The sequence below is a fragment of the Carassius carassius genome, chromosome 40 (assembly GCF_963082965.1).
Source record: "Carassius carassius chromosome 40, fCarCar2.1, whole genome shotgun sequence".
Taxonomy (NCBI): domain Eukaryota; kingdom Metazoa; phylum Chordata; class Actinopteri; order Cypriniformes; family Cyprinidae; genus Carassius; species Carassius carassius.
In genome coordinates this window covers 2832615-2858880 of record NC_081794.1, presented here as the reverse complement: position 1 = coordinate 2858880, position 26266 = coordinate 2832615, and the positions used below count along the sequence as shown (strand labels likewise).

Sequence of the window (26266 nt, the reverse complement as noted above, 5' to 3'; positions counted from 1 at the left end):
ATAATTATATCTATATTTGCATATCATTTTTGTTTTTTTTAGGTCTGATTGACTGAGAGGTCTTTCCAACCATGAGATGTTTCACAATATTGTCACGGGAATAGTTTCACTGATTGTATCACTCTGCTTACAGCATTTCTCACAGCAAATGTCATGGCGGACACCCAGATATAAGTAATACTGTTTTGTGCCATGATATGTAGTTTTAAGAGGTTTTTTTAGTTGGGAATGTGCCCACCGAGAGTGGCTTACCTTGGCCAGATCTTCTGGAATTTTCAGCTGGCTCTGATGTCTCTATAAAGGTTAAACATGGGATATAATTAATTTTGGGTGAATCATCCAGCAGTCTTTGGTCTTATTAATCTATCATTTGTTCCAGAGCGAATAGTTTTGGCTGAAGTCAAAACCTCATTGTGTTATATTTTATATCACTTTAATTTCCTTGTATAGAACAACCTCCTGGACAATAACCAATCTGGCTACAAAGCGGCCACTCAACTGAGACTACCCTGCTCTCGGTTACTGAAGCCTTGCGACTGGCAAGAGCAGCATCAAAAACGTCTCTAGGTTACGTATGTAACCCTAGTTCCTCGAGGGAACGAGACGCTGCGTCGAAGCGCTTTGGGGAACGCGTTCAGCGTATGCGACTCTGAATATCGTGTGTAATCAGTCCAATGGAAGGGCGTGACGTCACCGACGTGGTGACGTAAGCGACCAGGAAGCTATAAAAGCACGTGCCACGCAGCTGGCGTCAGCTTCGAGTACCAGCAAGCGCCGGCAGGGGTGCCGGGGGTATGGCTCCGAGACGCAGCGTCTCGTTCCCTCGAGGAACTAGGGTTACATACGTAACCTAGAGACGTTCCTCTTCAGGAACTCGAGCTGCGTCGAAGCGCTTTGGGGAACGAGTCCTAACGCCGCCAGACTACCAAACCCCTGCCTGGTGTGTATCCGAAGAGCACAGCTCAGGACAGGAGGACAGAAGCGCCTGGAGTGACTGGCATATCTAGGCCATAGAACCTAACAAATGTAGAGGGCGTGGACCACCCCGCAGCGTTGCAGATGTCCAGGATGGATACACCTGCTAAGAAGGCCTTAGAGGCCGCCATACCCCGAGTAGAGTGAGCCTTGGCTCCCGACAGCGGGGGACGACCAGAGGACTCATAGGTGACGTTGATAGCCTCGACTATCCAACGACTAATAGTCTGCTTAGAAGCAGGAGAACCCCTCCTTGGGGGACCGTAGCACACAAGCAATTGGTCAGTTTTTCTCCACAGGGCAGCTCTGTGGACGTATGCGTCCAGTGCTCGAACCGGACACATACAGTTTAGCTTCGCCTGGTCGGGCTCCCGAAAGGGAGGAGGACAGAAGGCCTGCAGCACTACAGGTCGTGGTGTAACAGAGGGAACCTTGGGAACATATCCCGCTCGAGGGTATATGAACGCTTTAGTCATGCCTGGTGCAAACTCAAGATAAGAAGGGGCCATCGAGAGGGCCTGAAGATCTCCTACTCTCCGCAGAGAGGTAATAGCCAACAGAAAAGAGGTTTTAAGTGTGAGATGTCTGTCTGAGATATCTTGAATAGGTTCAAACGGGGGTTTGCACATAGCCTCTAACACCACAACCAAGTCCCAAGGGGGAATACGGGACCGTACTGGAGGTCTCAGCCTCAGTGCACCGCGGAGGAAACGTGTAACTAGGGGGTGTCTTCCCAGAGACTGACCGTCGAGAAGGGTGTGGTAGGCCGCAATGGCCGCCACGTAGACCTTCAGAGTAGAGTGGGTCAACCCTGCAGAGAGCCTAGCCTGTAGAAACTCCAGAACTGTACCAACTGGGCAGTTTGCTGGGTCTAGCTGGCGGTCTCTGCACCATGAAGTGAAAAGCTTCCACTTCAGGGCGTACAGTTTCCTCGTAGAGGGAGCTCTGGATTGGAGTAGGGTCTCCACAACCTCAGTTGAGAGACCAGCTGCTACCAGTTGTGCCCCCTCAGGGGCCACACCCACAGCTTCCACAACTCCGGGCGAGGGTGAATTATCGTGCCCTGCGCCTGTGAGAGTAGGTCTGTCCTGATCGGTATCTCCCACGGAGAGCCGTCGAGGAGCGAGACTAGATCTGAGAACCATACTCGGCCCGGCCAGAACGGGGCTACTAATAACAGACGGACCCCGTCCCGGTGTACTCTCGCCAGAACTCCCGGAAGCAGAGCGATAGGGGGAAAAGCGTACAGACGAAGCCTCGGCCAGGTCTGTACCATAGCGTCCAGTCCCAGAGGAGCTGGATGAACTAGAGAGAACCAGAGGGGACATTGTGACGTCTCCTGAGTCGCAAAAAGGTCTACTTGAGCCCTGCCAAACACTCTCCATATCTGATCTACCACCCGTGGGTGAAGTCTCCATTCCCCGGGCCTCGGCCCCTGCCTCGACAGTATGTCTGCTCCCATATTTAACTTCCCAGGAATATATACTGCTCTTAATGAGAGGAGTTTGTTCTGGGACCACACCAGGATCTGGTGCGCCAGCTTGTACAAAGGGCGCGAACGCAGACCGCCCTGGTGGTTGATGTAAGAGACCACTGATGTGTTGTCGGTGCGCACCAACACATGGTGACCTCTCAGGTCTGGGAGGAAGTGCTTCAGTGCACGATAAACTGCTAGCATTTCTAGACAATTGATATGCCACGTTAGATGGCGATCGCTCCACAGACCACGGGCAGGGTGGCCACTCATGACCGCACCCCAGCCGGTGAGGGACGCGTCCGTCGCTAGTGTCACACGGCGACAAGGAGCTCCCAGCACCGGGCCCTGATTCAAGAACCAAGGTTTCTTCCACATGTCTAAGGCACGGAGGCAGCGCCGCGTGACCTTGATAGTGCGAAGCGGATTGCCCCTCGGGGAAAATCCCTTGGTCTTGAGCCACCACTGTAGGGGTCTCATGTACAGCAGGCCAAGAGGTATCACGTTGGACGCAGCTGCCATCAGACCCAACAATCTCTGAAATTGTTTGACAGTGAGTGACTGGCCTTCTCTGACTCTCTTGACTGAGATGAGGATCGACTCGATACGAGCAGGGGACAATCGTGCCTGCATCGCGGTCGAATCCCATACTACGCCTAGATAGGTGGTTCTCTGAGCCGGAGAAAGTACACTCTTCTTGGCGTTCAGTCTCAAACCCAGCTCCCCCATATGTGCGAGAACGACATCTCGATGTCGAACCGCAATCTGCTCTGACTGAGCTAAAATCAACCAATCGTCGATATAATTGAGAATGCGGATGCCCTGCGTGCGCAGGGGGGCCAGAGCCGCATCTACACACTTTGTGAACGTGCGGGGTGAGAGTGCGAGGCCAAAGGGAAGTACTCGATATTGGTAGGCTTCGCCCCCGAAAGCGAACCTCAGAAACTTCCTGTGTTGAGGAAGGATGGAGATATGAAAATATGCGTCTTTGAGATCTATCGTGACAAACCAGTCCTCGGACCTGATCTGAGCTACAACATGCTTGATTGTGAGCATTCTGAACTTCAGTCTCATAACTGAGTGATTTAAGACCCTCAAGTCTATAATCGGACGCAGCCCCCCATCCTTCTTTGGAACTATGAAATACCGGCTGTAAAATCCGGACTCCCTGTCCTGAGGAGGGACCACCTCGATGGCCCCCTTCTCTAATAGGGTTTTCACTTCCTGTTCCATTACCAGACCCTGCCCGGGGCCCACTATCGTGTGAATGACCCCGTTGAATATAGGCGGCACGGAGCCGAACTGAATGCAGTAGCCTTTTTCTACTATATGCAGGACTCAACGAGATACATTTGGCAGTAGTTTCCACGCTGCTAAATAATCTACTAAGGGAATCAGTCTCTCGAGACTGACCTTCTGGTGTAAGAGACCCCCGCAGGGGCGGCGAGCGTCCCAGCCCCGCTACCCGCACGGGCGGAGGATACTGAGAACGATGCTCGCCCGGGGCCGCTGCGCCCTGGAGCACTGGCAGGGTTGGCAGAACGACCCCTAGAGGGCACTGAGGTGGAACGGGCACCGTGGACTGCGGTGTGTACCGTTCTACCCCAGCGGAGGCTGCCCTCTGAAACCCCGGGCCATTGGCGTCAGGGTTTCTTGGCCGAGGACTTCTTAGCTTCGATAACCGCCCTTAAATCTAATTTGGGCTTAGAAGACCTCGGCCTAGAGCGTCGCTGAGACTCTCGTTCCTGACGCGGAGGAGCACGAGAGGCGACGCTCTGTTTCTGGGCCTCGCGGTGTGAGGAGCTAGGGTGCGGCTGGGGCATCTCCTTCCAAGAAGGCCCGAGGGAGCGACGAGGGAGGAACTTATGGAACGCCGCCGCCTGTTTGCGGGCCTCCTGGAACCTGTCGACGACAGAATGAAGTGAAGTGACATTCAGCCAAGTACCCATACTCAGAATTTGTGCTCTGCATTTAACCCATCCGAAATGCACACACACAGAGCAGTGAACACACACACACACTGTGAGCACACACCCGGAGCAGTGGGCAGCCATTTATGCTGCGGCGCCCGGGGAGCAGTTGGGGGTTCGATGCCTTGCTCAAGGGCACCTAAGTCGTGGTATTGAGGGTGGAGAGAGAACTGTACATGCACTCCCCCCACCCACAATTCCTGCCGGCCCGGGACTCGAACTCACAACCTTTCGATTGGGAGTCCGACTCTCTAACCATTAGGCCACGACTTCCCCACGAATTAACTGCGTCGCCGAACAGGCCAGTCGGCTGGATCGGGGCGTCCATGAGGCAGACCCTGTCCCGTTCTTTCATATCGGACAGGGTCAACCATAAGTGCCTCTCCGCGGCCACCATAGCTGCCATGGACCGCCCAATCGCTCGGGCGGTCTCCTTGGTGGCGCGGAGGGAGAGATCAGCGGTCCTTCTTAATTCAGAAATATCATGGGACTTGATCTCCTCTCCCTCGTCTAGCTCCTTGAGCAGGTCGGCCTGGTACGCCTGTAACACCGCCATGGTGTGCAGACACGCACCAGCCTGACCTGCAGCCGCATACCCTTTGCCCACCAAAGCTGAAGTTGTTCTTAGTGGCTTTGAGGGCAATGCCGGGGCCTTCAGAGATGATGCCGCGCCAGGGGACAGATAGCTCGCAAGCGTCTGTTCCACCCGGGGCATCGCTCTATAACCGTGCTCTCCCATCCCCACTACATTTCCGTCGTAATCAGACGAGGGGATGTAGAGGCGGGCCGAGAATGGACGTTTCCACGACCTGGCGATCTCATCATGCAGGTCGGGAAAGAATGGAAGGCCCCGGCTGGGAGGTGGCTGACTCGCGCGCAGGAAGCGTTCATCCAGCTTGCTTCTCTGCGGTTCGGTCGACTTTTCGGCGGGCCAATCGATACTTAATTTGGCCACCGCGCGAGTAACCACCTCTAAGAGCTTCTCATACTGTAGCGAGTGGGGTGGCGAATCCCTATCGAGCGACTCCACATCGACCTCCTCGGAGGAAGAGAGGCGGAGCGTCGATCCCTCACCCTGAGTGGAAGGAACCGCTGTGCGTGCTTCCGACTCTAGCGATTGGGTGCCGGATCTGGAAGAAGTGGAAGGAGATAGGGACTGGCCCGTCTCCATTCCCTCTACCAGATCGACTTGCGAACCCCACGAGTGCAGCCGCCGTTCTGCCTCGGCAGAAGCGGGACCAGCACCGCGGGGAACGCTGGCGAAGGCCCCCTCCTCGAAGAGGGCCCTCCGGGAACGAAGCAGCCGCACCGACATTCGCTCACAGTGCGGGCAGTCGGCCCCCTCGAGAGCCGACTCAGCGTGCTTCGAACCCAGGCAAACCACGCACAGGTTGTGTGTATCCCCACCCGTTATATATATCGGGCAGGGAGGAACACACAGCCTATAACGCGATTTGGAATCGCCATCTGAGTGCTTAACTTTCGCCTTGCTTTTTGGCATGTCTAGGAGCTCTTTTAACTGGACAGACAACAGTAAATAAGACTCACAAGACGGACAAATGACATTCACACACAGAGCGCCTGCTGAAAGACGCGAAGCTGACGCCAGCTGCGTGGCACGTGCTTTTATAGCTTCCTGGTCGCTTACATCACCACGTCGGTGACGTCACGCCCTTCCATTGGACTGATTACACACGATATTCAGAGTCGCGTACGCTGAACGCGTTCCCCAAAGCGCTTTGACGCAGCTCGAGTTCCTGAAGAGGAACCTCAGTACTCATCTTGCTGGACCTGTCTGCTGCTTTTGACACCATCAATCACCAAATTCTCCTGTACACCCTCAGAAATATGGGCATCTCTGGAACCGCACTACTGTGATTTTAGTCCTACCTCTGTGATAGATCCTTCAGGGTGTCTTGGAGGGGTGAAGTTTCTAATTCACAACAACTTGCTACTGGGGTTCCTCAAGGCTCAGTACTTGGTCCACTTCTCTTCTCCATCTACATGACGTCATTAGGATCTGTCATCAGAAGCATGGCTTTTCTTATCACTGCTACGCTGATGACACTCAACTCTACTTCTCATTCCAACCAGATGACCCGACGGTAGTTGCTCGCATTTCAGCCTGTACGAGTGAGATTTCTAGCTGGATAAATGACCATCACCTTCAGCTCAACCTTACTAAGACAGAACTGCTGGTGGTTCTAACGCATTCTCATCCCAAGGCGTCATATACTGACCCTTTTGACATTTCGTCAACATCCTACGCACATGGCACCCTCTCGCGTCAATATGAGACACAGATTATGGGTTAGGGTTAGGGTTAGGGTTAGGGTTAGACTACTAGGAGGCGCCTTCTGGCCCATATTTATCTGCATCTAATATTGACGCTAGAGGGTGCCGTGTGCGTAGGATGTTGACGAAATGTCAAAAGGGTCAGTATACGACGCCTTGGGATGAGAACGGTCTGGTGGTTCCAGCTAACCCATCAATTCATCACAACTTCTCTATACAGCTGGGTTCGTCAACCATAACTCCTTCCAGGACAGCCAGAAACCTAGGAGTTGTGATGGATTATCAGTTAAGCTTCAAAGACCATATTGCTACAACGACCCGGTCCTGCAGATTTGCCTTATAAAACATTAGGAAGATTCCCTAGAGAGACCCTTCCTGTCAGAGCAAGCCACCCAACTTCTTGTCCAAGCTCTTGTTCTCTCCAGACTGGACTTTTGTAAATCTCTCCTGGCGGGCCTTCCTGCATGTACTATCAAGTCTCTGCAACTGATCCAGAATGCAGCAGCAAGGGTTGTCTTCAATGAGCCAAAAAAAAGCTCACTTTACTCCTCTCCTCATCAGGTTACACTGGCTACCAGTAGCTGCTCACATCAAATTCAAGGTACTGATGCTTGCCTACAAGACGACCGCTGGCACGGCACATACCTAAACTCACTAGTTCAATCTTATGTGCCCTCCAAAATCACTCTCACTGACCTTTTCCTGGACTGTGCCCAGCTGGTGGAATGACCTCCCAATCTCAATTCGAACAGTTGAGTCAAAAAACATCTAAAGACTAATTTTTTTTGCCAGCACTTAACTAATACTAGAACTTACCTTTTATTTTCTTGTTTATCATATTCTTAAAAAAAATAAAATAAAATAAAAAAAAACACCAACCAACCTGGTTACGTGTTCTGTACTAGACTAACTGAGACTAGTCATGGCACTCGTATACTGTTGTTGTTCCCTTGTTGGTATGATTGCTTCTATTGTTCTCATTTGTAAATCGCTTAGGGTAAAAGCATCTGCTAAATGATTAAATGTAATGTAAATGTAACTTTAATGCTGTATATTAGAGCGCTGCCTTTGTACTTTTGACTGAATTGCTTTGCAACTCCTATGATGGCTGTTGTTGTTTATTAAAATATTATTATTAAATAAATAATATTTTACATTTACATTACATTTTACATTTATTCATTTAGCAGACGCTTTTATCCAAAGTGACTTACAGATGAGGACAGTGGAAGCAATCAAAAACAACAAAAGAGCAATGATATATAAGTGCTATAACAAGTCTCAGTTAGGTTAACACAGTACACGTAGCATGGGATTTTAAATAATATAATAAATAAAAAGAAAACGGAGAGAATAAAAAAAGAATAGAGCAAGCTAGTGTTAGAGGTCTTTACACATACACACACACACACACACACACACACATACAATTGCATAATAAATGAAAAGAAAATAGAATACAAAAAGATTAGAAAGGTAGTTAGATTTTATTTTTAAGAATAGAATTAGAATAGTGAGTGTTAAAGTTAGAGGGTCAAATAAAGATGGAAGAGATGTGTTTTAAGCCGATTCTTGAGTTGGGGAGGTCATTCCACCAGGAGGGAACATTTAATTTAAAAGTCCGTAAAAGTGACTTTGTGCTTCTTTGGGATGAACAATCAAGTGACGTTCAGTTACAGAAATCAAGCTTCTAGAGGCACATAAGTCTGAAGTAATGAATTCAGTTAAAGGGGTGCAGAGCCAGTGGTAGTTTTGTTGGCAAACATCAATGCCTTGAATTTTATGCGAGCAGCTATTAGAAGCCAGTGCAAATTGATAAACAGAAGTGTAACATGTTTTCTTTTTGGCTCATTAAAAATTAATCTTGCTGCCGCGTTCTGGATTAATTGTAAAGGTTTGATAGAATTGGCTGCAAAACCTGCCAAGAGGGCATTGCAATAGTCCAGTCTGGACAGAACAAGAGCTTGAACAAGGAGTTGTGCTGCATGATCCGAAAGAAAGGGCTTGATCTTCTTGATGTTGAATAAAGCAAATCTGCAGGATCGGACAGTATTTTATATAAATAATAGTATTTAATAACTATTTAGTATTGAGAAACGTTGTTGTGTGTGTTCGTGAAGGGCATTTTAGTCACATTATTCCACCATTAGATGGTGCAAAAGATTGTTTGGTAACACTTTTTATTAGGTATCCTTAACTACTATGTAATTATCAAAAAAATAAGTACAATATACTTATTGTGTTCATATTGTGTTGCAATACATTTTTGCTGATATTGAGGTGGGATATGGGTAAGGTTAGAGAAAGGTTTGTTGGTATGGGTAGGTTTAACGGTGGGTTAAGGTGTAAGGGATGGTTCAACAGTGTAATTATAAATGTAAACAAGGAAGTTATTTTTACTTTTCAAGATGGAGCCAACAAATGCACTGAGCACCTCTGGCATTGGAAATCCCCCTTAACAAATGAAAGGATACTACGACAAAGATATCACTTTCCTCAGTAGGCATTCAAACTAATGTTTTATTGTGAATATGAGATTGAGTTGAAGAATGTATCCTGTATCAGATGCAGATAATCACACTTGCTCAATCTCTCTCTCATTTAATGAAGCAGCTCAACGTTCCTCTGTTAACTAGATCTAAAGTGAGGGTTTCGAATCAGTAACAGAGGCCTGGGCTCAGCTCTTAAAGGGGTCATATGATGCTTTTTTAAAGATCATTATTGTGTGTATTTGGTGTAACAAAATATGTTGACATGCTTTAATGTTCAAAAAACACATTATTTTTCAAATACTGTACATTATTGTAGGTCCTCTATGCCCCGCTTCTCTCAAACGTGTCATTTTCTACAAAGTCCCTCCTTCTGACAAGCGCAGTCTGCTCTTCTTGGCCAACTGACCCTGTGCATTGTGTTTGGCCGAACACCGCAAGCAAAAGTCGGAAATGTAACACCTCTTTCCATAATTGCGAGCTTCATCTTTCAGAATAAATATGAATACAGTTAATAATGTCCTTAGTTTTACCATCAGTTCAAGCCTGAAAGGGGAACAGAGTCACGTGACAGACACAGTGATGGAGCTAGTATGTGTTTGCAGAACACAAGCCACAGACGTTTAAGACAACTGACTCCACTGTGTGACCCTCCCTCTCTCTCTCTCTCTCTCTCTCTCTCTCTCACACACACACACACACACACACACACACACACACACACACACAATGTGCAAAACTCTGCATTTGTACAGTCAATAGCTATTACTTAAAGTAATAATAAAACATACTTACATTAGCTGATTCAGAAGCTCCAGATTGTCGTCGCAAAGTCAGAATAACCTCCTCTTCTAGGTTCACGAAACGGTCATCCATAAAATGTGTTGCTGTGCTGTTGTAAGTAATCTTAAAGATTCTTAAATGCATCTACTTTCGTAAGGCTTAATAAAGTGCTTTTGCTTTCACCTAGAAATACACAGCATCTACCTGACATGACTGCTTCAACACTAACTGTGTTACTGAAACCACGCCTTCTTTTTTGCTTTAACATTTGGACGGCATTACCCAAATCTTCCCACATAGTGACGTAGATGTGGGGGGCGTGTTTAAATGAGCCGTTTTAGAGGGGCCTGCAGAGTCTTAACTTTGATAAAGAATATCTCTCTGGAATTGAGGCTTTAGTCTTTGCAACTTAACAGATCTTCTTCATGCACCAAGAGCTTGTAACACTCCAAAGAGAAAGAAACATTTTTAATCGCATCATATGACCAACCCCTTTAAACTGTCAAACTGAGATTTGAATCCTTGGTGCAAGAAAGTAGTTCTACACAAAATAGGGTTTTTAAAGACACTCTGTTGTTGTCTCTTTTTTTATTTACATACTTGTGCTGTTTAATTGTTGTATAAATGCAATATCACACTCGTAGTCATGCAATATGGCTGTATATTAGCATGCTGTGGTAACCTACAGTATGGCCGAATCACAGCTGTGCTGATATACAGCCATATCACATTGCTACTGTGTTATTGCTCATATATACATTTAAATATGTAGTTTGTTCATAAAACACACACACACAAACGGCATAAAATATGTACATTCAGTGGTGTTCAAATGTCCATATTGAAAGTCAGTTATTCAAATGTAATATTTAATATTAATTTGCTGAATATCATTATTATTATTTGACTTTATATTAATATTATTAATTAATATTATTTTTATTATAAGATCAAATAAATATATAATATTTCAAATCTTTTTACATTATTATTTTTTTTTCGTGATCCCAGACTTTCTCTGTATGTCCATTTTCTATCAGTCCCAATCATGTTTTTCTAAGCCCATGTGTCTCTCTGTTTGTCCTGTCCTCCGCTCGTCCTCCTCCTGCTCTGGCCTCACTGGCTCCAGTCGGGACCCCGTCTGTCTGCTTGCGGGACCCTCGTCTGAGACGCAGCCAAGAGCTGGACGATCCCTCACAGAACTCCAGCTCAAAACAATTCAGACGGAGCATATTATATAATTATTGTAAAGCATTGTTTTAAAAAGTATTTCATAACGTCTCAAATCGGACAAGTCCTGGCATTTGGAAATGCAGCAGCAGTTAAAAGACATGAATAACAAATGACACAAATAGGTCCCTGGACACGTGTATTAATCAAAGCGCAGACTATCTGCTGACAAAAACCTTCACTGTAATTTGAATTTGATTTCACTTCAGTTTTTTTTTTTTTCATTCCACTTTAAATGTTCCCCAAAAAGAACCAGAAGAGTTATGCATTCATTCAAAGTGTAGAAATGTTTTCACTGGAAACTGATGAATGATGTTTTTGACTTCTAAACACATTAAATTATACAAAGACTAAGACATCATTTATATTAGATCTTGTGTAGAATGTTTTGTGATTTTCTTTTCACAAAAAAAAGAAAAGAAAAAAAAAAACCCGTTCAGGACGCCAATAAACACATGCTGAGAGATAATGATTCTGATGAATCCAATATGTTTTGTAATGCTGGATCCAGTGAAGAAAACGTCGCATTCCTGCGCTCATGTTAAGACGGATGCCCCGTTAAAGTACATGTGTGTGCGTGTTACTGTATACAGCCACATATCATGAGCCGGAGGTGTCAGATGTAAGATGTCACACCGCAGACTCAGAGCCCAATTACAGGGAGGATTAGGACGGGGCTCAGTGACCCTCGCAGGAATTCACAGGGATGCTCTGTGTTCACTGTCAAACTCTGGGTCGCACCCTGCCTTTAAGTACTTTCACCTGCTAATTAAGCCATCCAAACTCCAGTCATGGGGAAACGTGTGCGGCCAGACGCTCTTCCAGAGAAAAATAGCCGGTTCACAACTCAAGATGTCCTAATGTAAATATTTGAGCTGGCTTGTATACTGGAGCACGCTCGACTACGTGTGGCAGAGGGACCGGACCGATTCTGGTGCCATTAGCGAGCCATTTGCTTTGCTTAAACTCCAGCTGAAGTACTTGAAGACGTGAGGCCATGTTGCGTTGGGTCTCTGGACAGGAGGAGTTTCATCACAGTTTCATCTCAAATGGTTCTCCTAGAATACATTTGTGCTGTTGTTTTAATTCTTTAAATCTCAATCTTGCAATCATGACACATATTAGTGTTTATTGTAACTGTGGCTTTGTATCTGTCTATAACTATTTAGTTTTCTCACAATCCCAAATCTATTTCTCACAGTGTTACTAATCTCACAATTACAATATTTTACCTCACAATTTAACTTTATATCTTATAATGTGACCTTGTGAGAAATAATAATAATAATAATAATGCATTAGGGATTTTATGCCTCCCATTTTGACTATATATCTCAAGTGGCCTTAAATCTCACAAAGCAGATTTTTCTTTTAATTGTGACCTTATTTGTCACAATTGAGGTCTACTGAAATCCATTACAACTTTGTTTCTTGAGAATTTTATTTTTCTCTAAATCTTTTTAATTTCACTTTTGACATTATAACTAAAAATGTGTAATACAAATTTATTTTAAATATGACTATATTTTGCTCAATTGCAACTTTATTTTTGCAAATGTCAAGAATTCTCGCAATAGTGATTTTATACCATACAATTATGACTTTAAACCTCACAGTGTGACTTCACAAAGAACCTTTTTTCTTGTTGCAGCTTTATATCTTAAAACGTAACTTTATATCTTGCAGTTACGACTGTTTCTTGAACTGTATCTGGCCTCTGTTTGTATTTCTCACAATTCCATCACTATATCTCACAATGTGACTTTTTTATTTATTTATTTTATGTTTTTGCTGTGTTGAATATTTCTTGCAAAAGAAAATCTATATCTCGCAGTGTGACTATAAATCGTGACTATTTTTCACAAATTCCAGCTTCATATCTCACAAGATAACTAAATCTCGCAGAGCAACTTTATTTATAGTAATTTTGTATTTCTTACATTGTGACTTTACATAATGCAAACGTGACTTTATGTGGGAAACTCTCTGAAGAGATCTTCTTGAGTTTGTGATGTTGTGGCGACACGCGGTCATCAGTCAGATTAGCAGCAGATGAATGCATCACGCAGTAAATGAGGGGAACGAATGGGTACTGCCATGAAAGCCCTGCAGCTCAACATCTATTTTTAAATCCATATTTGTACACTTTTGATTAAACTGATTTGAAAAGCCTGCTCAAACCACACAATGCCACATCACACGATCCTAGATGTTCTTACAGCTAATTGCACAAAAGCCTCTCCAAGAGCAGAGCTGCAGTGCCAGCACTTCTTTAATGCAGGCTGGAGACACAGTGAAGCCCTGACCAATGTTTTGACAGCCTGTAGGAGCCGGAGGAAGGGCTGCTTGTCTTCCGAATGGAGAATCCAACACTACAGATAAGATAAAATGTATCGACTGAGCGATTGGCAACATGTTGCCACACTTAACAGATCATTTGGGAATCAAAGTATTAATGTCTCCCACACTTCAAATGAGAATCATTCTGCTACTAATTACGACCACATGTTAATTTGGGATTGCTCAGGGTTTGTTTGTGCCTATGTCTGTGTGTGTGTGTGTGTGTGAGCTGAAGGAGGTGGGACTCAGTCGAGCCTCCTCAGCTTTAAAACCCTCCCAGCAGAGCTGCATATCAGTTTCTCTCTCATGGAGCGGAGAATCAGTTCTGCATGGGACCAAAGCGCTTGAGCGCGTGACTGCATGCGGATAGTGTGTGCTGTTAGAGGCTGAAGCGACGCACTTGATGCTTTGACACTGGAACACAATGACTCTACTGGGATCTGAACATTCCATTCTGATTCGCAGCAAGTTTAAATCAGGTGAGATCTTTGTTTCACCTCCAAAAGAAATGCGTTTAAGAAAACTACTTAGGAAGCTTTGTTTATTTCCCAATGCATGATTAGTACTTACAATTCACAGAAGGTTTGTAAGTTTGTTACATACACTTTACTTTGGAATATGAAGCTTGTTTCGTTTTGTACTTGTTGGTCGTCGCATACACTTTTAGCCTCACTGCTTCCAAAAGCCTCAAGTGCTTTGATAAAAGGGTCAAAGGTCATCAGGTACAACTTAACCTGTGCAAAACCATGATATTCTTAGTATTTTCGTCTTGTTTTCCAGTACAATTATCTAAACATTCATATCATTCATATCATTTGACATTTTTTTATCATATTTGTTTATATATGAATATATCTTCATTTTAAGAACGTTTAGGTATTTTTATTAGAAAACAATACAAAAATACTGGGGAAGAAAATCATCCAGTGTAAACACAAACTCTTACATCTGGATTTTGAATTACTTCACACTTGTATTGTTTACTACTATCTACTCTTTGTGTTGCTTTCGAACTCTTTCTCTGTCTCGGTTCATCTACTGAAGACGTTCAGTGTAACATGTACTGTGAACAATGCTGCCATCTTTCTGATGAAAGTGTTACTGAAGAACCACAGTGTCAGAGTCTCTGAAGATCTTCTTTGCTTCTGTTGGCCAACTATCAAGATTTATGGCCCAGCAGACAAACTTTAGCTTATAGCTTTCCTCTCGAACGCTGCGTTTGATTTCACAGTAGGCTCTGGTTTGGAACAGCGATGGCTTACTGCTCAAAATTACAGACAAAATTGAGCTCTTCCTTCAGCGAAGGGAAATGAGCTCTATACTCAAGGGAAGTGGAGATGTAAGGCTGTTCCACACAGTGGCATGATGGGAAAACTTAAACATTGGCGTGTTGTGAACAGCACACATTAGCTCTCTGATGCAGCACAGATGTGAGGTTTGTAGCTGTGTGTGTTGGCTGTTCAGCGAGCGAGTGTGTGTGTGTGTGTGTGTGTGTGTGTGATTGAGCTGTTCTGATAGGAATCATACCATATGTTCCCTGTGGACGTGTTTGGCGTTCTTCAACAGGACATGGGCGGCCATGAGATTACATAACCCGTTTAAATGCTTTCTATACTCGTGCATCTGAGGTCGAGGTCTGAAATGTTGTCACTAGGCTTTTACAGAGATTTACAGACACATTTATCTTGTTAAAGTTCACAGGCATCTAAAGGCTATTAATGTTTTTGGGTGGCAATAGATGTTTTTATTAACATACACATAGTAAGAGCTTCTGATAACCTGCCCAAAGTGTGCTGTGGTGGTATTTAGTCAAAAAAAAAAAAAAATTAATAATAATAACAAAAATATTCATAATAATATTGCCTGGCTGTTATAGTAAATGATAGGTCAAACACTTTTCTTCAAATGTTCTATTGAGATCAAATTGGCATATTAATACAATTTATGTGTGTAAACATTTAAATATGAATGTAAACGATACTGGGTTACAGTAATGTAAATGGGGGGAAAACATTTAAAGGGTTGCTTTTGAAAATTCTAAATAGCAATGAACTGCTCATGCAGATGGGAAATTACAAAAAATTGAGAAATCTGGGAAATAATTGGTTCCAGTAAAATATGAAGTTTCTCATGCTAGAAAGGGTCTGACTGTACATTAATGGGTTATTTCCTCAAATTAAAAGGGTCTAAACAATGACTTTGATAAATATTTTGACGTGCCATTGGGATGAAAACAGAACATGCCAGGTAGAAGTTAAAGAGCCATGGCTGGTTCCTGTTTGTTCTTTGTTTGTGCATGCATGAAAACACAAAAGCGTTTGTGCTCGAATCTCCCAACATACCTTAGAATCAGTCCTCACTTACAGAAGATTAACATTATGACCTTCAGAGACCCTGATCAACACATAACTATTTAGTGTTTGCATTTTTGAAATTGGAGGTTTGCCATAGAAGAACCATTTTTGTTCCAAAAAGAACCTTTCAGTGAACTGTTCTTAAATAAAGAAAAAAAATTCCCACTTAAAAGAATGTTTTATGAAATGGAAAGGTTACACACTCTTAAAAATAAAGGTCCCAAAAAGGTCAGTTCTTAAAAAAAAACATTTTTTTTTCCTAGTGTGAAAATATTTAAATCTAAAGAACTTTTTCCCACTATAAAGAACCTTGCTCCATGACTGTTAAATGTTCTTCAAGGAACCACAGATGCCAATGAAGAACCTTTATTTTTAGTGCATATAAAGTGCTTCATGTCTGAACTCTACGGTGTGCTTGAGATGTGTCACCATGTGCCTCAGAGTCTGTCTGAATGTGCATGTGTCACGGCTGCCTGTGTCATGTCAAGATTACAGCCTTGCTATTTACAGGCAATGCAGTTAACGTCAAAGTTCAGGGCATTTGTCATGCAACTCATGACTTTTGAGTTTAATAGACTTACACAAACCAAACAAGACAAAGTGTGTACACTAAGAGTTTAAATGGGGATATTCTAACGTAGCATGTGTATTGTGCAATTGCATAATTAATACGTAATTGTTCTCATTAGGGCAAATTATACAGGGTACAAGTTGTTTTTGCAGGTATGTGCCTTGAAGACAACGGCTGCAGCTATTTTTGTGCTATTGAGTCAGATCATCTGGTTTTGATTGTGGAGGGTTATGTGATCCAGTTTGTCTGCAAAGCTGTGATAATTCTTATTGAGGGCAATCACTGAGGGCAATCATGGGTCTGGTGCTTTCGTTTTGCCCCGCTAAAATGTGTCATGTTGCCAGAAGGCATTTTTCCACCTTGGGCTTTTATAAACTAACCTGTTTCTGGAAGGCAAACGTGAGGTCCAGAGACGGTTCTTATAGCGAACAAACAGCATTAAAAGTTTGATCTAGATTGGTCCAGATTGAGGTTCCTTCCATCCGCCAAAAGCAGACTGGCACTGCTTGTCTCAGTTCATATCAGCGATCATGCGAGAGCTGGCAGTGTTATTTGTGCGTGCGAGGTTGTGTAGGTGTGCCAGAGCTCGACATCATTAGATTTCTCTTGTTTGTCCACATACTTGCAGTGCATGACAGTTGCTGGCACTGGACACAGAAGCACAGGTTGTATGACCTAAACAAAAACAGATGTATGCAGATAGTTGATGCATGATCTCAGAACTACGAACACGCAGCCATCAGTCAGTCCGCCTGCTTTTGTCGACAACACAATTATGCAGCTGGTTGATTGATTGCGATGATAAATGGAAGAACGAATGGACGATACAGTGAACTTTGACAAGAACAAGAACTGTTGCATGTCCACACATATTTCAATAATATCTCGCGAGCAAGAATGCTGTGAGTGTGATGTTGCTGTTATACAGTTCAGTAAACATCACTGAGTAACTTACATTTTTAGACACAATATTGCCATTTACTTTGTTTATTTTTCCCCCGTCAATGAAAATAGTTCCAGATGTGTCGTAAATACAATCAACACACACAGTGATTGGATGAATTGCTTGAGTGAGTGATTCAATGACTCTCATAAAGATGGTAACTTGTTTTGTTCCTGAATAATTCAGTGTTTTGAACAAATCGCTTGAATGAATGACTCATTAATTCGCTTATCAAGAAGATTAGTTGTTTCTTAATTAATCAATGCTTTAGAATTTAATGATTAAATGACTTACTCATAAAGAAACTTAAGGCCTGTTCACATCAAGGATGATAACTATAAAGATAATGATATAGCTCTAAAAATTGGTCTCAGTATTAAGCACATGTATAGCAGAGTCCACAACACAGCTGTAATGATAAATGTACAAAGTAACAAAATCGTTGGAATCAGTGTTTTGAACAAATCACTTGAATGAATGATTCAATGTCTTGCTCATAAAGACAGTTGTCTACTGTCCAAATATCCCCACTTGACCAGCTTGACCAGTTGACCACTAATATGACATATTTTCTATATTTGGGCCATGTGTTAAAGTAAGGATGTAGACCACAAGTGTGTGTCAAACTTTTCATTACCTGATGGGACCAGTCCGATCTCACAGCAATTCCTTAATATTCTATGAGGTGGCTAATTCGTACAAATTTGTACGACCTCATTCATACAAATTCAAATGTTTTGTGCTAAATCGTACATATTTTACGAGTTGCACAATTTGTATGAATTTGTACAAATGCCCTTCACGTAACCCCGTCCCTAAACCTACACATCACTGGGGTCTATACTGATAGTACAAAATCGTACTAATTAGCCACCTCGTTAAATACTTTCGAATTGGTTGTGAGATATACGAATAGTGTTAGATTTAGATTTGTTTTTATTTAAAAAAATTAACATTTTAAAATCAACTGTCTGTTCAGTAGTCCCTATATCATGATACAATTCAATTTGTGGTGATTAAGTGATAAAAAAGCAGTTGCAAATGTTGTACAAAATAAATATCACCACATCTTTGCACCAATAACACGTGCAACACTTTGTTTTTCCTCGAATAGCGCTCTAGAGTCTGGATTTTGTGTGCTTTAAGGGCACTGTGCTTTGGCATTTTTAAGACCTGGGTGAGTGAGGGAGTGAGTGAGTGATTCAACCACTCTTCCTTAAATGCAATTATTGGTTTTGTTCCTGAATGAATCAATGTTTTGAACAAATCAGAGTGACTGAAACATTGTCAACACTAATGCTTCTACTAACATCTGTCTGGAACACGCAAACACATTCAGAGTGATACAAACAACCGAATGTCCCATTGCTGTTGAGCTAAATGTCTGGTAAAACGTAATTTATAAAGAAGCAAAGCCATTTTTTCCCCCTTATTCTTCTTAGTCTTACATACAGTAGATTGTACACAGACGTAATACATGGAGACTCGTGCTGTGACAGGGTAGATTGCTGTGATGAGAGACACACCACACAAAACAAAGACAAAAATGAAGCAACAGACCCACAAATATTTCTTAAAACAGGATGTAGGTCTATGATAAACACAGCTCCTGGCTTTAAACAAATCTTCCTTCAGTGTGTGGTCCTCCTGAAGTCTGAGAGGAGGGAGGTGCTCATAAACGTAAGAGGTGGCCCATTAATGTGTGTGTGTGTGTGTGTGTGTGTGTGTGTGTGTGTGTGTGTGTGTGTGTGTGTGTGTGTGTGTGTGTGTGTGCGCGCATCATCCGCCCGTCCGTACGGGATGATGTGTTCCTGCTCCGGACACAGATTGCTGTCTGATTTGTCCAGTTTCACTCATGATGAGTCATTATCTGTTTCCTCCTCCACCCACAGTCCTGCAGCTGAGACTCCAGCAGAGGAGGACACGAGAGCAGCTCGCTGACCAGGGCATCATGCCTCGTGAGTAACACCAGCACTCAAACTGCATTATGGGTACCTGACAAATGACCGAAGCGCTTTCGTGGCACCGTAAGATCTGCACTATACAGTCAAGCACTCACACCTGTTAACATTTACATAGAAAAGCCCCGTTCACACAGCTGGATCTGGCACACACACACACACACACTGGGCACAGAACGCTCTCAGAGTTTATCTGCCCGTTCAAACGGCTGAGAGGAACGATAATAAACAGATGACCAGGCAAAGCAGCTTCGCTTTATAACCTGAAAATGAGATCAAGGACATTCTTCATGCTTCAGTTTCAAGGCTTTTTTAGTAGTTTTTTAAGCGATAACACACAAGTGTGAGCATAGTAAAATGAATAAATAAATAAAAATGTTCAGTTCATATGGTTTTCAGCAACTTCTATACCATTGTTTATTTTTTCATTCATAATTTTCATTCTTTTTTTTATTGATTTGTTTGTTTGCTTTGGTTTTATTTATTTTATGCATGCATAAATAATTGAAAATAATTTATGCATGCATTTATGCATTTTACAGCCTGAATCACATTTGTTTTGAAAGGTGCTTGACTCCATGACATCATTTCCTGTTTTTTTTTTAATGGAAAACTACTCACTTTTTACGAATTTAATCATTTAAATTCATCCTCTTTCATCATCATGATTTCAAAATATAGAAATTAATTTAATTCAGGCATCACAGAGGAGCGACTTTCAAGTCATTTTATGTATGCATATATATTTAAATTATTGTAATATGATTCATAGCTAAACACATAAAGATATATATATGTGTGTAAAAAAAAAGCAGCCTTACCCAGTGTACCGTAAACTTTAGATTTACGTTTCATAAATATACCAGTATCTCTATTCATTTTGCTTGCAATCAGGTGTTTTAATTGAACTGATGACCGGTCTGTTGATTCAGCCGCTGGAGTCTGGATTTCAGCAGGTCTGCTGGAGATAAACCACAGATCTGTGACTGACCGAGTCTGAGCTCCTAAAAAAAACCCTTCAATGGCTGTTTATCTTTTTACAGCAGACAACAGGTCGGCAAACTCAGATAAACTCAGTTTTTTCTTCTTTTTTTTAAGCATTTAAATAGGTGCTGATCTTTGACACATGTGGGAAAGCATAGAAAAGGTGTTTATAAAATGCATGTTTTCATTGCTTTTTACTGCCTGCTCGTGTGTCATGTTTTATTCCGTGTGACTTATGACAATTGTTCTAGTGTTTGTTTTATTAACGCTTGGCAGTATTTCATGAGGAGAACATCCAGCAGAAAGCAGAAGATCTAATGCTAAGAGCTAGAGCTCTGTCATAAATCAGAATGCACCTTACTTTTCAAAGGCTGGAATTATCCAATTGGTTGCATTCTTCAGAGGAGGTGATATTTCAATCTTCGCTGTGGTTTTGCTCATATGCAGTGTGTGTACATTTCTCAGAGCACATCTGCTCTTCATTAGACGGTCAGGCATGTGTCTGAGGAGCCGCTTCTCTTCACAGCCTCTCTCATCTGACTTCTGCAGTAATGTCATTATACTGGAACCACTGAAACAAAAAGTTATAGATTTTAGACTGACAGAGGCAGAAAGTAAAGCCTGTGAGCTAGTCCTACACATCAAAATCATTTTACATGTGAATTAAATAGTACATATTGTAATGCATGTAGATAAAATATTATTCAGTGCATACGTGCCATGGTATGCATTCAACTAACAAATCATGGAATTATTTTTTATTTTATTTATTTATTTTTTTGTTATTTATTTAGAACAACTGGGACAATAAACTGAATTTTCTTTTTCGGTTAAATTTACTTGAGATGTAAAATTGCTCAATATATTAAGAATTGTTTTTAGGGAATATGTCAATAAATTATATATAAATTTAAATATAATGGCTGGTATTTTTCATTTCTTATTGCCTCTAATTTTTTGCAGTGGATGTCTGACACAGAACAGATTAATGTGATGCAGAAAGAGTGATGGATTGCAAAATGTTTTGTAAAAATTATATTTTGTAAGAAATGTGGCCTGTATACCTTTTTGTGTGCTTTAATTTTGAAATGTTCTTCCGTTGTCTGAATCATCTGTGGTCGGTTAATGTTCAATTCTAGTATGCAGTGAGATCTTGAGACGCACCTGAGCAGAACTTCTGTAGAAAACCCTATAAATGTTTCCAATAACATAACACAAGTCAGCCATGCGTTGAATATTAATGTCCGACCTCAGATTACCCAACAGCTGTGCTGATCAACAACCAAACAATCATGCATTTTTACTTTTTTTGAAGAAAACATGCTCATCTCTGTCAACACTTATAATGCTAGTGTCGTAGGTTGTTGCTTATTGGTGATATTTTGGACTTTAATGAAATGTTTGTGATTTAGTTTCACTCCGAAAACAACTTTAATAGCGATGTTTAGCAAGCAGCACTAAAATAAGTTGTGTCTGTATCAGTCAGACGTTTGATTCAGGACTATAATTCAGCTTTAGCAGAGAAACACGGGCCAGATCAGATGCTGGGAGAGATGATTTATGTAAGATTCATTGACAGTGTGTTCACAGATAAACCATCACATTTACTCCGTTTCTCATTTGTTTTTCCAGCCTTGAAGAGTCCGGCTGCGTTCCACGAACAGAGGAAAAGTCTTGAGCGATCCAAGGTTAGAAGAACCAAACAAAGATATAGCAAAGAATCCTTCACAACCAAAGTCACGCACCACTCACCATCAACACTTATTGAAAAATATTCAATTATTAAAAACAGATTTGATTACAGTCAAATCAGAGAATATGAGAAACAGGAAAATAACAGAATCAATAATGAAATAATGACACATTCAATTCAATTCAATTCAAGTTTATTTATATAGCGCTCTTTACATGCAAATCGTTACAAAGCAACTTTACAGAAAATTATGTTTCTACAATATTTAGTAGTAGCTAGTAGTTTGTGCACGTTTGACAGGATTTTAGAAAAATAAAAAAAATAATAATAATACAAGACATAGTCAGCTAGATGATGAACTATCAATATTATTAATTAATAGTAATTATATGATGCAGTCACACATGTAGCAATATTTGTTAGTTCTGTTTGTTGATTCAGGGTTAGCATCATCTGGGGTCCTCTGAGGGTCAGCATCATCTCTTCTCAGGTGTTCTGGATCCAGACTGGAGCTTGTGTAAATCCTAGTTACCACGGGATGTAAATCCCGTGGCAAAACATAGAAACAAAATAGAGACATCATTAGCATAGCTGCTGATCCAACAAAGTAAAATTAGTTTAACCCAAGCTAAAGAATAAAAATGCAGATGCAACTACACTCACAATTTAAGAGATACATTATTCGAATGCTTGGCGAAAGAGATGCGTTTTTAATCTAGATTTAAACAGAGAGAGTGTGTCTGAACCCCAAACATTATCAGGAAGGCTATTCCAGAGTTTGGGAGCCAAATGTGAAAAAGCTCTACCTCCTTTAGTGGACTTTGCTATCCTAGGAACTACCAAAAGTCCAGCGTTTTGTGACCTTAGGGTGCGTGATGGGTTGTAACGTGGTAGAAGGCTAGTTAGGTACGCAGGAGCTAAACCATTTAGGGCCTTATAGGTAAGGAATGATAATTTGTAACTGATACGGAACTTAATAGGTAGCCAGTGCAGAGACTGTAAAATTGGGGTAATATGATCATATTTTCTTGACCTCGTAAGGACTCTAGCCGCTGCATTTTGGACTACCTGTAGCTTGTTTATTGAAGCAGCAGGACAACCACCTAGAAATGCATTACAATAGTCCAGTCTAGAGGTCATGAATGCATGAACTAGCTTTTCTGCATCAGAAACAGATAACATGTTTCGTAGCTTGGCAATGTTTCTAAGATGGAAGAATGCAGTTTTTGTAACATTGGAAATATGATTTTCAAAAGACAAATTGCTGTCTAATATAACACCCAGATTTCTGACTGTAGAGGAAGTAACAGTGCATCCGTCTAGTTGCAGATTGTAATCTACAAGATTCTGTGTGGTGTTTTTTGGTCCAATAATTAATATCTCTGTCTTATCCGAATTTAATTGGAGAAAATTATTTGTCATCCAATCTTTTACATTTTTAACACACTCTGTTAGCTTAGATAATTGGGTTTCATCTGGTCTCGTTGAGATATATAGCTGAGTATCATCAGCATAACAGTGGAAGCTAATTCTGTATTTTCTAATAATATTACCAAGGGGCAACATGTATATTGAAAATAGAAGGGGACCTAGGACGGATCCTTGTGGCACTCCATATTTTACTGATGATAAATGAGATGACACCCCATTTAAGTAAACAAAATGGTAGCGATCGGACAGGTAGGATCTAAACCATTTTAGAGCCTGCCCTTGAATACCTGTATAGTTTTGTAATCGATCTATGAGTATGTCATGATCTATGGTGTCGAACGCAGCGCTAAGATCAAGTAAGACTAGAAATGAGATGCAGCCTTGATCTGACGCAAGAAGCAGGTCAAATTCTTCATACAGATCATTTTTATGCAGGAAGGTGCTCAATTGAGCAGACACAACTTTTTCAAAAATTTTAGACATAAATGGAAGATTTGAAATAGGCCTATAATTTGCCAGTACACTAGGATCTAGTTTTGGTTTCTTAATAAGAGGCTTGATAACCGCCAGCTTGAATGGTTTTGGGACGTGACCTAAAGATAACGACGAGTTAATGATATTGAGAAGCGGTTCTTCGGCTACAGGTAACAGCTCTTTTAGTAATTTAGTGGGTACAGGATCATACAGTACACATCATCAAACTAATTCAATTTCTGGTCAAGGTCAAGAATGATGCAAAGTTCATCAGTTAAGAAACTTAAGAAAATCCAACTCGTTATTTTTACTGTTTTATAATATTTGATGTTGCAGACTGGAGATTATTTAAAGCATAAAATCAGAAGTCGACCAGAGAAATCAGAGCTTGTCAACATGCATATTCTACAAGGTAAGAGCTTTAAAAAAATGTTTTTAAAAAATCAGTACATTATGCCGAAACAATTTTCCCTTTTCGGTTTTTCACAAATAATTACAAAGAAATATGAAGAAACACATTGAATTGAATAGTATTTTCCTGTAAAACAAGCTCCAGTTATGTTTGTTTTATTTACAGCTTTGAATAATTATTTTTACAGCGTACATACACACAGAATGATTCAGATAACATTATAACATAGATTTGATACATGCTGTGAGTGTATCATGTTGTCAGCTGCACGGCTTTTGTCATGATAACTCTTGTTCTCGGCGCTGCATCATGTGTGTGTGTGTGTGTGTGTTTGTCTGAAGAGCTGCTGTGCTGGATTAATAGTGTGTTTACTGCAGAATCCACCGCCGAAGGTCCCGCGCTCGACTCACAGACCAAACTGAAGCGAGCCAGATTGGCCGACAACCTGAATGAGAGAATCGCTCTCAGACCTGGCCCGCTGGAGCTGGTGGAGAAGAACATCATTCCTGTCGATTCCACTGTTAAAGAAGTAGCTATGAAAGGTATCAGAGCAAAGCACAGCTCGTTTATTTCACAAAATGGTCTGCACTAACCACTGCTACACTGCGAAAAATGAAGTTCTTCCTCCAGTATTTGTGTCTTGTTTTCCAGTGCAAACATCTAACCATTCTTAAAGGTAGACATCACCCAAAAACGAAAATTCTCTCATTATTTACTCAACAGAATTTTGTGTGCATATTCCTGTATGAATTTCTTTTTTTCTGTTGAACACGAAGGATGATATTTTAAAGAATGTGGGTAATAAAACAACGGTAGCCATTGACCTCTGTAGTTTGGCGTGGTTGGGGGGGGGTTTGGTTTTTTGAAACCAAACAATCGAAGGTAGCCATTGACTTTCATAGTATGGAAGAAAAAAAAAGAAATTGCATGGAACCAAACAGTCGACAGTAGCCATTCACTTCCATAGTATCGAAGAAAAAAATAAAGAAATTGCATGGAACCAAACAGTCGACAGTAGCCATTCACTTCCATAGTATCGAAGAAAAAAATAAAGAAATTGCATGGAACCAAATAGTCGACGGTAGCCATTCACTTCCATAGTATCGAAGAAAAAAATAAAGAAATTGCATGGAACCAAACAGTCGACGGTAGCCATTCACTTCCATAGTATGGAAGAAAAAAAAAGAAATTATATGGAACCAAACAGTCGACGGTAGCCCTTCACTTCCATAGTATCGAATAAAAAAACAGAAATTGCATGGAACCAAACAGTCGACGGTAGCCATTCACTTCCAAAGTATCGAATAAAAAAACAGAGATTGCATGGAACCAAACAGTCGACGGTAGCCATTCATTTCCATAGTATCGAATAAAAAAACAGAAATTGCATGGAACCAAACAGTCGACAGTAGCCATTCACTTCCATAGTATCGAAGAAAAAAATAAAGAAATTGCATGGAACCAAATAGTCGACGGTAGCCATTCACTTCCATAGTATGGAAGAAAAAAAAAGAAATTATATGGAACCAAACAGTCGACGGTAGCCATTCACTTCCATAGTATGGAAGAAAAATTATAAATGACATGGAACCAAACAGTAAAGAAAACTATAAATACAAAACAGTTTTTAACTTCATGAGAGATAGTAAATAATGACAACATTTCAATTTATGGATGAAATATGCCTTTAAATCAAGTTTACAGTACTCATGGAGCAGAATAAGATAGGAAATCTTAATTGAGTACAAATTAGGTGGGTTTTTGCTTAAAAAATCTGTCATTGGGGTTGGAAAAATAAACTCTGTTCTAAAATAATAAAGTTGATATATAAAAATATAGATATCTTAATATCTAAAATAAACTTAATATCTAAACTTCATTATTTTA

The 26266-nt window shown here is 41.5% G+C and overlaps 1 protein-coding gene across 2 annotated transcripts in view; it reads left to right on the top strand.

The window, feature by feature from the left end:
• myocd (myocardin) overlaps positions 1-26266 on the top strand; it is a 120581-nt gene that overhangs the window by 75611 nt on the left and 18704 nt on the right. Inside the window, exons 1-5 of one of the 2 annotated variants that reach the window (XM_059531708.1) lie at positions 13872-14035; positions 19317-19382; positions 22002-22057; positions 24304-24379; positions 24757-24921. In XM_059531708.1, coding sequence (XP_059387691.1) covers positions 13981-14035; positions 19317-19382; positions 22002-22057; positions 24304-24379; positions 24757-24921 — 418 coding nt within the window. In that variant the 5' untranslated portion in view covers positions 13872-13980. Of the gene's footprint in view, positions 1-13871; positions 14036-19316; positions 19383-22001; positions 22058-24303; positions 24380-24756; positions 24922-26266 lie in introns of those variants that run through there. The other variant, XM_059531707.1, reaches the window with a different exon arrangement.